The sequence below is a fragment of the Oryzias latipes genome, chromosome 24, assembly GCF_053564925.1.
Source record: "Oryzias latipes strain Hd-rR chromosome 24, Olatipes_Hd-rR_3.1".
NCBI lineage: Eukaryota > Metazoa > Chordata > Actinopteri > Beloniformes > Adrianichthyidae > Oryzias > Oryzias latipes.
In genome coordinates, this window is record NC_136260.1 from 5,247,468 (window position 1) to 5,262,091 (window position 14,624).

Here is a 14,624-nt window from a genome sequence, read left to right on the forward strand (position 1 = left end):
ATCCAGACTGAGCTAAAGACTGATTAAACTTCAGAATGAGCTGGAGATTCTGCTGTAAAAAAAAAGAGAAAATAAAAAAGGACAAATACTCAATTTAAAACAATTCAAAATCTCTTTTTTTACATGAACGTTTATATTTTCAGTGATAATCGGCAGTTTTCCAACACATCGTTGCATCTCTGTGAGTCATGTGCAGAGAGTGGATCCTCTCATTCCTAGGTTTGTGATACTATAAGAACTGTTTCAGTGTATTGAGGTAAAAACCAAAACTACCATTAAGTGTGGTTTCCATATGTTCAAGGATTTAAAATGATTCTCATGCATTCTGGAAAGTAACAGTAAAAAAACTGTTTTGGGGGGTTATCCTGAAGTAATATGCTGATGTGGTTTGCTGGTCACTAATGTGAATATAACACAGTTTAGATAATCTGATCACTTGGATCAATCAAACAATACCAATACCTGTTTTTGCCTTGTGTTGAAGCTTTTCTGGGTTTTTGTTGTTTTTTTTTTGCTTTTTTAGTGAGAAAACCTCATTTTGTGTAATTCTGTTTCACCATTGAATTCATCAAAACTAAATGAAGTCAAGAAGACGTGAGAATGCATCAGGTGAACATGCACATCTGTGGAGCTCGTTTTAGAACAGTCCGACAGATGCTGCACATCTGTTCAAGGATTTGCTTTGGATCTGATCCACAACCACGTCTTAAGAAGCTCAGAATAAAATAAAGAAAGGAGATTTCTGTCTCAACCCTTTTAACACAGGAGCTTTAGCTCAATGTTTATAATTTATTTAATTATGTTAATTGAGTAAACAGTTGAAGAGTTGAAAGCAGAGACAGTTTCAGTTGACTTGCACTGTTCGCGTAAACAGTTGAAGAGTCAGCACCGTTCCGGTGTTAAAGGGCTGAAAAAGCCGCAAGGGCTGGGGTGCACTTAGCTGTAGACGTGCAGGTTGCTGGTTTAAAACCAGGTTCAGTCACAGTTCATTTTTCATTTTTAGGTAAAGGGGAGCAGCCAAAGACAAATGCAACAATGTCATGAACAGGAAGGGTTTGAAAAAACTTCAGCTGCTCAGAGGGGTCACTAACTTTGGTACATGACTCTAGATCAGTGCTGTCTAACTCTGGTTCTTGGAATCTACCATTCTGCTTTTGTTCAGTCTTTAAAACTGGAATCAGTGGATCCCGGTAAAGCCTGGGGTTGACCTGTGCGGGTGCTACGGGTTTTTGGGTGGTCTGGAGCTGTATAGAGGAGTAGCTGCATCTTAAGAGGAACACAGATGTTTCTTGCAGTTGTCCGAGGCTCGTACAGGCAAGGGATGTCATAGAAATGGAACATACCATTGTCGTGTTATGTTGGTGTTACCCCTACCCCAATGGGTTCTCCCTATCCCTACATTTATCTCTCCAAGCAGAGATATGGAAAAAGTTGTCTTCAAATTTGGATGTTACTACCACAATGACGTCATCTGCATTAGTGCATAGCTACCAGCGCTACGAAAATGCATAAAATAAAATAAACAAAAAGTCATGTCTTACATTTAAATGTGAACTTCTGTGCTGTAGAGCACACCAACATAAAGAGATGCATTTCTCCTCTACAGTACAGCGCGACACAGATCACCATACCGGCGCACTTATAACTAATGGTTGATGCTGTCATACGTTGCCCTTACTTCTTATGAGTTGTTAGTGTGAATACTGGCAGATGTTGCAAACACTACAACAGTGATCGTGGCATCTAAGTGTTCATAGGATATCCACTCAAACTCATTTCTAAGGCTGCCCACAAGGAGTGTACACTTATCGCGTGAACACCACTAACAGGCTCCTTGCATAGAGAGGGTTGAATCCGTACGACACACCTGCAGCGCACCTCCTTTACCTTAACGTGTCGTATAAATGATCGCCATGACCTGTGGCCCGCAGCATGCCCGTAGAAAAAATGTGGGTTCACGAAGCAATCTACAACCTTGATATTTTGTGCGGGTCACCTGAGTGCTCCATACAGGTCTGCATATTTTGAACCTGCAGACAACCTGGATCCACCTGTAAGGGATGTTGTGACCAAGGTATAATTAGAAGAAGCAGGCAAAAATCTGGAAACAAGCAGATTGGTCCATCTAAGACCAGGATTGGGCAGACTTGATCTAAATTCATCGATGTGTTGGAACAGATTTGTCCGATCAGGCCTGCTTCCTTTCCATCTACACTTGCTTCTTCTCAGTGGTGAACCCCCCTCTTTCAGGTAGTGAGCAGTAGGTGGGGCAGGGGTATTTACAGAAAAAAAGGATTGGACACATCTGCGTTCGTCAATCGCCCCTGGAGTGTTTCAGTCTGATGGTGGTATCTGCAGCGGCCTGGTATGACCATTCAGAGGAGCCAGTGGATCCTCATTGACCAATCACAACCCCCCCCCTGCCTGAAACGCACCTCCTGAACACCTCCCCTTCCCCTGACATTCCTACCTGTTGCCTCCAAACTCACCAGAACACACCCTAATTCCACTGTACCTCCCTCCCAACTACCTCCCCCACCTCCCCTTCCCAGGCATCGTGCTATCAACTTCTTCATCCCGGCCTATCAGAGACTTTGGATAGAAGCAGAGGAGTACTCCTTTGAGGAGAAGCTAGTTCAGGACCTGGCAGTAAGTACTGGGCTCGGCCTGCCTGTGCCCCCCGTGCCCTGTGTTGGCACCCCTCTGCCAGTCCTGTTTGCAGAGTGCTTCTTTAGCCCGCTCGAGCCTTGGGAGCAGGCAGGGACCAAAGCGCCCAGGGGCCCCCGCTATAGGTGCACTAAACCCCCCAGACAGAGATCCGTCAGGGGTCAGAGGCTGCATGAGCGACTCAGCAGACGCCCGGCGAGCTCCGGCGCCCACAGCTGTAGAAAGGCAGGCTTTGTGGTTGCGGCAGCAGCGGTAAGGAGGCGCCGCGCTGCAGCAGATGTTTGTAGCAGTGGACCATTCGTGTCTTTTCGCTGTAAGTGTGTGACGGTGGCATGCTCACGTCGTTCTGTGGAGGTTAGCATGTGCAGAAAACTTCTAATCTGTTTGAAATGGAGGGGGGGGGGAGTCTCCGCCCATTAGGTCTGGTCTTTTGCCACTTTTCCCCCCAATTTACAGTAGGTCATCAGCAGGAGAAGGGTCAGATGCTCCGCTTCCTGCTGATGACCAAGATGAGGTTGAAAAAAAGCGGCAGGACTCTGGTCTTCAGGGACTGGGACGGAGCAGCGCTGATCTAAGGCCACGACTACAACAACCCCCAGATCCAGTTTGAGTCGGTCCTGTTGGATCCGTCAGATTATCTTTATGATCCTCATTATCCATGTCACCATTTAGCCTCCTGCTTCGGTCTGCATGTGTTTGAAGACTTGTTCCAACATCCCGTCCTCTGCTCAGTGACCAACCTCCATCTGCATGCTGGGCACGCTCATCAGCTACTGAGTATTCTTCCGTGTACCCCGATGGAAGGCGCTGGTACCAGTCAACTTACTTCCTCAACCGTTTTCTTTGCAGAAAACCCCCATGAAGATTGTGGAGGAAGAGGAGGAGGAGGTGGCGGACATCAAGCCTGACCCTCTTCATCAGCTCATTCTCCATTTCAGCCACAATGCCCTGACAGAGAGAAGGTCAGCACCGACGGGATGACTCATTTTGAAAACCCAGAACTTACTGATTTCACTGTCTGATGTTTCTTTTCAGCCACTTGGAAGTAGATCCTTTGTATATTGCATATGCAGACATGATGGCAAAGGTACCCGTGTAGTTTCAAGATATTTTCTCTCTGACCTTCATGAACAAACATTTTTTGAAGAATCATGGTCTTTTGCTAGAGCTGTGCGGAGGACGAGGAGGAAGAGGAAGAAGAAGGGAAAGAGAAGACATTTGAGGTGCTCTTCTTCAAACTGTCAGGTCTGACCTCGCCAGCTCTGTCAGGTGAAATGATGCAAGCGTGTGTCTGGAACACAGGAGAAGGAGATGGAAAAGCAGAAGATCTTGTATCAGCAGGCCAGGCTGCACGCGCGTGGAGCCGCCGAGATGGTGCTGCAGATGATCGGTGCCAGCAAAGGTGACCGCAAAGTCCTTCCACACCTCAAGTGTTATTGTTTCCCCCAACATCGATCAATGTAAAGCCAATGACGGTCCAGAGCTATAGGTCTGCCTTTTACAACTACAATCATACAGGCCTAATTATGGGGTAAGATAACTGTCAAAATGAAACATATGCTTATGGATAAAGTTGTGCACAACTTTGCAAAAAAAATATGAAAACAACATTTAGTTGTGTATTTCTCATTTCTCTTGTGAATACAACTTTTCTGTGTCTTGAATATGAAATTTACCCTGTAAACTCAAGGGGTATATATAGGTAGCTATGCTTAAGGTTGACTGATTAATTCATGAAAAATGGTAGAAAACGTATAATTAAAGCAAATTCTTGATGGAGAAATGTTAGGATTTAATGTTTAAGGGATGATGCAGTCAACATTGCAGCATCTTGGCATTTCGTCCAGAGGATTTGGTTTGCCTACACTACTGGCTCCTTTTAGTTTCAAAAACATCCCCAAATCAATGATGTTTTGAGGCTCCAGATGTGCAGTAGGTCTCTACAGTTTTCAATTCCTGTATTTTGTCTATAATAAACTGATTTAAAACCAAGTTTCTGAAACGCCTTAGTTTGTCCCTCTGTGTCTGCTGTCAGGACGTTTGGGTCTCATGGTGACCTGCACCCTCAAACTGGGAATCTCCATCCTCAACGGAGGCAACGTGCACGTTCAGCAGGTTAAAGACCTTCAGCATTATTCGATTTCTGATCTCTGTTATGACATTTCAGTTTAAAAACGCTTTTCTCTCTCCTCTGCACAGAAAATGCTCGATTATCTAAAAGAAAAAAGGGACGCGGGATTTTTCAAGAGTCTCTCAGGACTGATGCAGTCGTGCAGGTCGACCATGTGACACTTGTGGCTGCACCACCAAAGCCTCTGCTGGTCGTTTCGATTAACTTTACAGTTTTACTCTTCCAGTGTCCTGGACTTGAATGCATTTGAGAGGCAGAACAAAGCTGAAGGACTTGGCATGGTGACAGAGGAAGGTACATGTAAGTAATGGGACGGGATATTTCACAAAGAACTTTTCACTTCAGTGCGGCTGACACGCTCAACCTTTCACTGCTTTCCTCAGTCTTTTCAGATTTCAGGAAACGGGCAGGATAATGTTTCTGCTTGGCTTTAAGATGATGAAAATGTCAAGGCAAATTTTGATTTGAAGCTTTTTTCCTTTAAAGTATATAAAGGACAAAGCTATGCAAAAAATGAAATGCAATCTCTTTTTGGTGTGATAAACTGGACCTTTCACCCCTTAGAAACAGCTCGGGACTTTAAACGCATGACATCCCATTCCAGAAAGATCTCTTCTAGGTACCAAAACACTTCAACTAACTTCAACCCTTGTTGACATGCTTACGTGGTTGAAGCCATTTTGGCATTTATTATTCCAAAACATTGATCAGCAGGGTTGGTCCAATAAGAAACAGAGTGGCTGAACAGCGATTCCCCATTCTGCTGAAAATGGAATCCCAGTTTGATTTGGCTTTAGCTGAAACTTCACTTCAGAAATGTGAAACGTTATTTTTAGAATTTACAAGTCATTTTGTGTTACTTTTTACGCATATTGCCTTCTCAAAAAATGCAACAATGGTGTATCATTGAATCTTACTTTTTATAAATATAGCTAAAGAAAATGCTGATGAGGATTCTGAAGTGCTCCAGTTAGGACCGGAAGTTGAAGTGGAAATACCACAAATCCACAGCAGATTCCTAACCGTCAGGCTTATTTATCTCTGACGGTCTGGGTCTGTCATGACAGGACCAATGACCTTGCAGTCTGCTCATCACCAGCTGGTTTTGGATTAGTCAAAGACAGTTTGGGTCTAGAAAGACATCTGATGTGAAACTAAATTTGTAATTGAATGTCTGTGGTGACCCTTAGCCCTTGTGCTATCTTAGATGACCCCTCCCTTCCATTGACGTGTTCTCCCTACCATGACAAAGGTGGATAAAGGTGGAAAGATTTCATGTAATCCATGGACACCAGTGAAGATCACAAATCATTGAAGAAAAAAGGTTCAGAGCACTGTCTAGTGGGTCTACATGACCCAACTCCCAACGGTAAAGTGCCTAGGATAGCACAAGGGTTAAAAGCGTAGGACATTCACATATACCAACCATTGGATAAGCAACAAAGGCTACCATACAGTGGCAGTGGCTCAGGTGGTTGAGCAGGTCGTCCAATGATCGAAGGGTTGGCGGTTTCGATCCCCGCTCCCACCAGCCAAAATGTCGTTGTGTCCTTGGGCAAGACACTTCACCCTCCTTGCCTCCAGTGTGGCTCCACTGGTGTGTGAATGTGCTTGAATGATCCCGGTGATGGTCAGAGGGGCCGTAGGCGCGAACTGGCAGCCACGCCTCTGTCAGTCTGCCCCAGGGCAGCTGTGGCTACAACCGTAGCTTACCATCACCAAGTATGAATGAGGAGTGAATGAATAATGGACACAAGGTAAGCGCTTTGGGTGTCTTGAAAAGCGCAGAAAAATCCAATCCATTATTATTATTATAACTCACCTCTACTGTGACAACAGCAGAAAAAAGTTTCAGCTTGTGGTCCAGGCACACCACAGACATGTATGTCAGAGTAAGAAGCACAGCTTTGTCCATTTGTCCACATGTACTGTCCACTCAGCAGATCTTTTGAGATCATTTTTATCTAACATCATGAAATTCATGAATGCATTTCATCATTGCACTTACTTACTGGTATTTATTTTGTTTTTTGTTATTTTTAGGATTTTTCTCTCCACAGTAGCTGCTCACTCATTGTGGGTATTTCCTAGGGGTGTAAGCATTCGTTTTATCAACGATTCGATTAATACCATAATTTGTGATTAATGATACGATTCAGTCTATTTTGGTTCATTTTGAACGATCTGATTCTCTGACCTGAAATGGATCCAGGACATCTTTATCTAAAACTTCCAGCAGTGAGACTCAGACAGAAATTCCTGCTACTGAATAGTGAAGTTTTCCAGATTCTTGGATTTCTTCCAGATCATCAAATGTAAATGAAATATGTGTCCAAATAAACAAGTAAACTAGAATGAATGTCAAATCCATTCACATGTTAGTTTCCTAAAGTTCAGTCCACTGTTGTTTTTCCACTTCCAAAGAATCCAAAGGGAACATTCTTAGAACATTCTAGACACTGGATGGTCACATGACTTTATTTAAAGTGTTTCCACACATTGGACTGAAATGATGGACTGATCAGTTTTTGCTGACGTCACATGTGTGCTGTCTGCTGTAATGGTTCTTGGTCGACGCTAGATGTGGGGTTTGTTCTTCACTGTTTTGGAACCACCAACCATCAAAGGCCCCCTCCACATCTGATGCTGAGTGGAGTTGTTTTTGCAGATAAAGGGTGTTAACTCCAGACACAGATTTGACATGATTTTAGCAGTTTGAGGGAAATGTGTCTCCTTTTTCTTTTATTCATCTGATGCTTCTCACCTCCACCTCTGTTTGTCCTTTTCATTACTGAGTCCTCTAAACATCTCCACTGAGTTTGTGTTTAATAACTCACTCTTACTACCTGCATCTCTGTACCTCCCAGGTAACTTTCTCTGGTCTTTTTTTCTATAGCAGCACAGACTTCCCCTTTTTTCCTTTTTAACCGCATGTCTCTGTTTTTCTTTTGTGACGGATGGATTCATCTCTCTTCGTTTGGTAACCGCCTGTCCTCTCTCTTTGCTTGTGTCCTTGGTGTGTTGTTCGTCTCCTTCCCATCTCTATAAAAACCCATCGATGGCAGCCCACACTGGACGGGGTAAATAACAAGTTTAGATCATCCTGACATGGCTGTGCTTCCTCCCTGAATGCCCCCCTCCATTGTTGTAGTCTATTTTTTCCGCTTTTCCTTCGCAAAAACATCTGTAGGGAAACACTGCATGCTTGTCCTGTTGTCATTTGTTCTCATCATCTCTGGGTTAACGTGTACTAATGTCCTTGTGGGTCTGTCAGTGCCACCGACCCCCCAGGTTTGACTGAAGGTCTGTGGGCTAGTCCACAGCTTAAGCAAAGCTTTGTCTTGCTTTGGATTTGGGGCCTTTTTCACAAAGCTGGTTCCACATAGTTCTAACTTTCACATGGTTTTTTTCTTGTCGTATAGTTCTATAACCTCGCCTATCCGCTGCTTTTCTTAGTGTTGATCAGGCCCAGCGGCGGCCTGCATGTGAAAGTTATCAAGCTTCCTCCAGCTTATGGAAATGTCCTGGTGTTTCTTTTTTTTTTTAAAGTAAGAGCATTTGAGGCAAACAGCTCTTTGGATTCAGTTGTCATTCTGCAATCTAAAGGCTTTGGACTTCAACAGTGTTTTGAACATGAGACCTGGCCTGCTTGCCTCATGTTAATGCTTTGGAGGGGGTTTCCACACATTACGCTGGCCCGTCATGTTGAGTAAATAGAAAGTTATTTTCCTCCTGCGGAGCTTCAACTGAATTCACCAAGACGCTTGTCCTCTCAAGGCTCCAAGGTGCTGCAGAATGACGAGTTCACCAAAGATCTCTTCCGCTTCTTGCAACTTCTCTGTGAGGGACACAACGGAGGTGAGGCTACGTGCACCATTTTTATGTTTCCTTTACAGATCAATGTTTACTTTAACATCATATTTATCGTTCTCAGATTTCCAGAACTTCCTGAGAACCCAGACAGGAAACACAACCACAGTGAACATCATTATTAGCACTGTGGACTATTTGCTCCGTCTTCAGGTGAGCATCGTCTGAGGGGAAAAATGATTAAAAAAAACAGGATCACTTGTTCAGTTTGGATGCAAACATGACTAATGGTCAGAGCCATGACTCCAACCCTAGAGTAGAAACGCCACAGCAGCTGTGATGAGAAGAAGTGATTGGAGCGGACAACCAAGAACGCACCAGTGTGTGAAGAAGATCTAGTTCCTCAAACTTCTACAAGAACATGCAGACGTTCTTTCCATCAAATTAGAACAGTGTGGTCCATCTGAACTCATCATCAAGACTCTATATTTGTCTCGTTTGTTGTCAAATTAGTTCATCTCCCTTAGATTCAGGGAGATTCGGGTTATGTTTGTTGTGATGAATTTACAACTTTTATAAAGTAAATTATTACTTGTAGTAAGAAGAATTTGGATTAACCCTTTACCAACGGAGCTGTCACCAGCGACACCTAAATAACGCACGCTCTTTGACCAATCAGCTGATTCTGATGCGGGGAATAAAGCGGCTTTTCGTAGAAGCTTTGCACTGATAAGCAACAATACTAATGTAAAGCATTGTATAACAGTGTAAGGCTGCTACTCCGTAAACGGTTGACGAGTTATGCTGTCCAAAAAATGTACTCACTGGAGCTTTAAAGGGTAAATAAAATACATGTCGTATTTAAAAAGGTAAAAACAAATTAAAGTCCTTTTGCCCAATATGAACTGCAGTTAGTTAATTTAACTTGAAATTAGATTGCAAAAAATACACAGAAAGAATTTTAATGTCACTGAAATGGGGGGTTACCATGGTTACCCGTCTGAGTCAACACAATTTTGCTGTGAGATTGTCCTGTAGCTTGGGTGAAAGTGGAACCAAAAGCCCAAATGTTTCCCACTTGAGGACCAAACATTTGAATCTACAACAGTTTGCAGTGATGCTGACCAAAACCAAGGAGGTAAAGCTGAAAAAAACTGGTTTACATCCTCAGCTGTTAGACCACTCTGTCTTCACCTCCTGACAACACCACCCTAACCCATTGCCAAAAAAAGAAATAAGCAAATTGTGTCCTTTTGCTTTTTTACTGCCCAAAATGCACTGGACTTGCATCAGCTACTCCCCTGTTTTACTCCATTTCACTCTTTGCTCTGACCTCAAGCTTTCAGGGACAAACATCAGAAAACAGGTGTATACCTGCAGCAGACCCAGGCTTTAGTGGAGACTCCATTAACCCCAATACAGCAATTTTATAGCAAAATTATGTTGTACCCATGGTTACAAACATTTCCAATCTTTTTTTGTTTTTTTGTTCTGTCCAACAACTGAGCAAACAGATGAGCGATGAAGGACTTTTGCGTTGGACAGGTTTTACTATCACAAAAAGAGGTTACCGGTATGTATTTTCGGGTAACCAGGGTGTAAATTTGTATAAACCCCTTTCTGTTTCCAATCTTTTAAATAAACATCAGAAATGCTCAGATGTTTTTTTCTCAGACAGACACTAAGATTTGGCTGTGGATCACTTTAACTCTTGTGCTATCCTGGGCACTTTAACATTGGGAGTTGGGTCATCTAGACCCACTAGACAGTGCTCTGAACCCTTTTTTCTTCAATGATTTGTGATCTTCACTGGTGTCCATGGATTACATGAAATCTTTCCTCCTTTATCCACCTTTGTCATGGTGGGAAGAACACGTCAATGGTCATCTTGACCCCATAGGAGAGCACAAGGGTTTCAGTCTTTATTTGCCCGACCTGTAACACAGGTTAGCAAGTGTTTTAACAGCTAACGGGATGATTTCTCTCAGGAATCCATCAGTGATTTCTACTGGTACTACTCTGGCAAAGATATCATCGATGAGACTGGAAGGCTGAACTTCTCCAAGGCCTTGGCTGTAGCAAAACAGATCTTCAACTCACTGACTGAGTACATTCAGGTGGGGAGGAAGCTCAGAAGTTTAGGTCTACACTCGGTTTGATGAGAATATTGATCACAACAGTTTCCTGTGTAAACATTTCCTCTCCTCCCTGCAGGGCCCGTGCATTGGGAACCAGCAGAGTTTGGCTCACAGCAGACTGTGGGACGCCGTCGTGGGTTTTTTGCACGTGTTTGCCAACATGCAGATGAAACTGTCTCAGGTATTTTATTTCTTCCTCTGATTTTTTTCCCTAGAATATAAAGTGTTAATACTTTCAGTGAGACAATTGAACAACAACAAAAAAGTCTTCATGCTACTCAGCAAGCAAAGCATTGTGGGAAAATATATCACTCATGTGAAAAAAACACTTGAAATAGACTTATATTCTTGACTTCAGGATCTGTTTGTTTTTTTAAATTTGAATTTTGTCCACCATGTTGGAGACATCCATCCACAGAAGGTGGATGTCACTTTAGCTTCTAGCCTCTAGAACAATTAAACTGTAAATAACATCATCCATGTTTTTAGGTCACCACAAACAATTGTAGTTAATAATCTGCAGTTATTTAATTTGACACCATGGATGCAAATCTCAGCTGGGATTTTGTAATGTGTCAAAAAACCCTTGATAGCAATTAAAGCCTTGGTCACATGGGTACGGGTATTTAAACGATTTATCACAAAACCATTATTTGTTTAAGCATGTTGATTTCATTTCAATAGAGCAATCCCTCTGACGTACCACACCTTACAAATCAGAGACCCTCTCTACTAAGCTCAGGCTGCTTTTAGGCCCCCTACTGCCACTGTGGGGTGTACTGTCGGATAAAATCTTTACTCTGCTGTAATGCAACATTTGCTGGGTTAAAAACCGGGACTAGTTGAAGAGGATTTGAGTTTTTCCTGAGTCTGTGTAGAAAGACTACAGATGAGCCCTAATGTCTCGCAGGATGCCAGTCAGATAGAGCTGCTGAAGGAGTTGATGGACCTACAGAAGGACATGGTTGTCATGTTGTTGTCTCTCCTTGAGGGTAAGTGACAAAAGAAAAGAAAAACTGTTTTGGCCATTGTGCAAATAAAAGGTGATGAAAGAAAAGCAAGCATGAGGTGCTTAAAGGCCATTTCATACTCTGGAAGAACAAAGGCGTCTGATTGAACACACATTACAGCCATTTGGTCTTTTTACCACTTCTTTAAAACTAGAACTTTGTGGTGGAGCTACATCAAGAAAACTGTTGAATAATTAGTTCAGGGAGGGTTGAAGGGGCAGAAAGCAGAACACATGAAGCCCCCACTTTTGTGCCGTTTGAATGGTTTTTAAGAAAAGTTGATGTTAGTGAGGAGCTCTAAGCTCTACTACCACACAAACATTTGAAAGACATTCAACAGCCAGTAATTTGAGGGTAAAAGTCGTCTTAATGTCTTCAGAGGAAAGTGTCTGTCTGGCATTTAGCCTATATTATTGAACAGTTGGTTCCTCCAATGCTCAGAGCACGTATGGTACACAGAGTTTTTCTGCTCTGTGTCTGGAGGAAAAGTGATTATCCTTCCATGGTCAGAGTATTATGCTAAGGTGTCTGAAGCACATGCATTTACCATGACATTATCAGAGTCTCCGCCCTCTCAGGTAACGTGGTGAACGGAACCATCGGAAAGCAGATGGTCGACACCCTGGTGGAGTCCTCCAACAATGTAGAGATGATCCTCAAGTTTTTCGACATGTTCCTGAAGCTGAAGGATCTAACAACCTCTGACAACTTTAGAGAGTACGACCCCGAGTTTAAAGGCATCATTTCCACCAAAGAGTTCCAGAAGTCAATGGAGAGCCAGAAGCAGTACACCCAGTCAGAGATCGAGTTCCTGCTCTCATGCGCAAAGGCAGACGAGAACGACATGTTCAACTACAAGGAGTTTGTGGAGCGCTTCCACGAGCCGGCCAAAGACATTGGCTTCAATGTTGCCGTGCTGCTGACCAACCTGTCCGAACACATGCCCCACGACTCCCGGCTCAGCACCTTCTTGGACCTGGCAGAAAGCGTGCTGAGCTACTTTGAGCCTTACCTGGGTCGTATTGAAATTCTGGGCAGCGCAAAGCGAATTGAAAGGGTTTACTTTGAGATCAGCGAGTCCAGCAGAGAGCAGTGGGAGAAGCCACAAGTCAAGGAATCCAAACGCCAGTTCATCTTTGACGTGGTTAATGAGGGTGGAGAGAGCGAGAAGATGGAGATGTTTGTGAATTTCTGCGAGGACACCATCTTTGAGATGCAGCTGGCCTCACAAATCTCTGAACCTGATGTGGCTGAGCAGCCGGAAGAGGAGGAGGAAGAAGAGCACAGCCTCCTGGAGGAGCTGGCTGGAGATGAAGATGGAGCCCTCGAGTCCCCCTCAGCCTTTACCACTGCATGCCGTTCGCTGAAGAAGAAGATCTCAGATGTCCGTCAGATTTTTGCCATTAAAAATCTACGCAAGCAGTTTAAGAAAATCCGAAAACTAAGTGTGAAGGAAATGATCACCGGCTTCTTCTCCTTCTTCTGGATGATCTTTATTGGCTTCTTTAAGGGAATCTACAGCCTCATATTTGGTTTCTTCCACATCATCTGGTCCTCCATGTTTGGTGGAGGTCTAGTTGAAGGAGCCAAAAACATGAAGGTGACAGACATCCTGGGACACATGCCTGAACCAACTCAGTTTGGTATCCATGGAGACACGGTGGAAGGAGACAAAGCCGAAACAACAGAGTCATCAGGAAGCATAGACACAGCCACGGCGCCCACTGGAGATATCGTAGAGGTGGACACCATGATGGAAATGCTGGCACCTAAAAAAGAAGGAGGGAAGCATGTGGAGCCTGGCCTGGGAGATGTTTCTGAGCTAAGTTCAGATTCTTCTGCTGCAGATCACAAAAAGGTTTGTCAGAAAACATTTGAAATTCTCTTGACTGCTTTGATTTTCTTGTGGCGTTTCCCATATCTTCTGCTTTTTGCTTTTAGAAAGGGTCTTCCAAGCTGGCCGATACCATCGAGAGTGGAAAAGAGAAAGCAGAGTGAGTATGATGGCTTCACCTTTTACCAGCAGTCCAAGCAGGTTCCAAACTCTGAAGGCATGTCACCGATACAGCTCAGAGAACCAAGAGAAGGAGGATAAGCCAAAAGAAGAGGAGGTGAAGGAGCCAGCAGCTCAGGAGAAACCTCGAACAAGATCCAGCCAGCCTAAAGAAGCCTCCCCTGCCTTTATGTCGACCATCTTTGCTGTTCTTGATGTCTATTTGACCAAGATGCTGGTGAGTCTGCTGCAACTATGTTAGAGCGGTGGTCACCAACCCCCGGGTCACAGACCGGTACTGGTCCGTGGAGCAGAGAAAAAAAATACGTCCCACTATTGTTCTGAAGGAAGTTTCATTTTGGAAAACGTCTGTCTTCTCTCCACCACAACCAACGCATATCAAGTCGCTCTGTCACGTGTCGAAAGTCCATGCACTACTGGCATCAAGCGGCTGCACGGATCGCTAATTTGAAATCTCCAAGCCAACAAAGAAAACAGAAAACAAACGTATTAGGAAAGTTTCTTTTAGCAGAAAAGATCCAGTAAGGAAACGGGACAAGAGCCGCTGACTTCAAAATAAAAGAAATTTCTCCAATCCATATTTTTCCAAATATGGATATATTGTGACAGTTGTTCCCACAGACCATAACAATAATGCAGAATATTCAGTAACCGGTTGTCTAATGTCACCAGGATGCTGCTAATAAAGTTGTTCAAACGGTGGATTCACGTTTATGAATATATTTACCTTTAATTTGAAATTGTGCGTCGCACATTAAAAGTCAGTCGACACACATTTGAATGGTTCCGACATGGTATAAAGTACAAATACAGTTGCAGATATTTTACAGAGAATGAAGTTCAAATTTAGTCTC

General features: G+C 43.5%; 1 protein-coding gene across 5 annotated transcripts in view; it reads left to right on the forward strand.

Annotated features, from left to right (window-relative positions):
• The window catches only part of LOC101159404 (ryanodine receptor 3), a 145,254-nt gene that overhangs the window by 122,607 nt on the left and 8,023 nt on the right, over positions 1-14,624 (forward strand). For 3 of the 5 annotated variants that reach the window (XM_020714741.3, XM_020714742.3, XM_020714744.3), the window contains 17 exons: positions 2,553-2,649; positions 3,517-3,629; positions 3,703-3,754; positions 3,834-3,890; positions 3,970-4,069; positions 4,703-4,782; positions 4,867-4,943; positions 5,025-5,098; positions 7,864-7,878; positions 8,576-8,656; positions 8,733-8,821; positions 10,597-10,725; positions 10,823-10,927; positions 11,657-11,738; positions 12,335-13,614; positions 13,698-13,750; positions 13,825-13,987. In XM_020714741.3, coding sequence (XP_020570400.2) covers positions 2,553-2,649; positions 3,517-3,629; positions 3,703-3,754; positions 3,834-3,890; positions 3,970-4,069; positions 4,703-4,782; positions 4,867-4,943; positions 5,025-5,098; positions 7,864-7,878; positions 8,576-8,656; positions 8,733-8,821; positions 10,597-10,725; positions 10,823-10,927; positions 11,657-11,738; positions 12,335-13,614; positions 13,698-13,750; positions 13,825-13,987 — 2,647 coding nt within the window. The remainder of the gene's footprint in view (positions 1-2,552; positions 2,650-3,516; positions 3,630-3,702; positions 3,755-3,833; positions 3,891-3,969; positions 4,070-4,702; positions 4,783-4,866; positions 4,944-5,024; positions 5,099-7,863; positions 7,879-8,575; positions 8,657-8,732; positions 8,822-10,596; positions 10,726-10,822; positions 10,928-11,656; positions 11,739-12,334; positions 13,615-13,697; positions 13,751-13,824; positions 13,988-14,624) is intronic. The other 2 variants (XM_020714743.3, XM_020714745.3) reach the window with 1 other exon arrangement.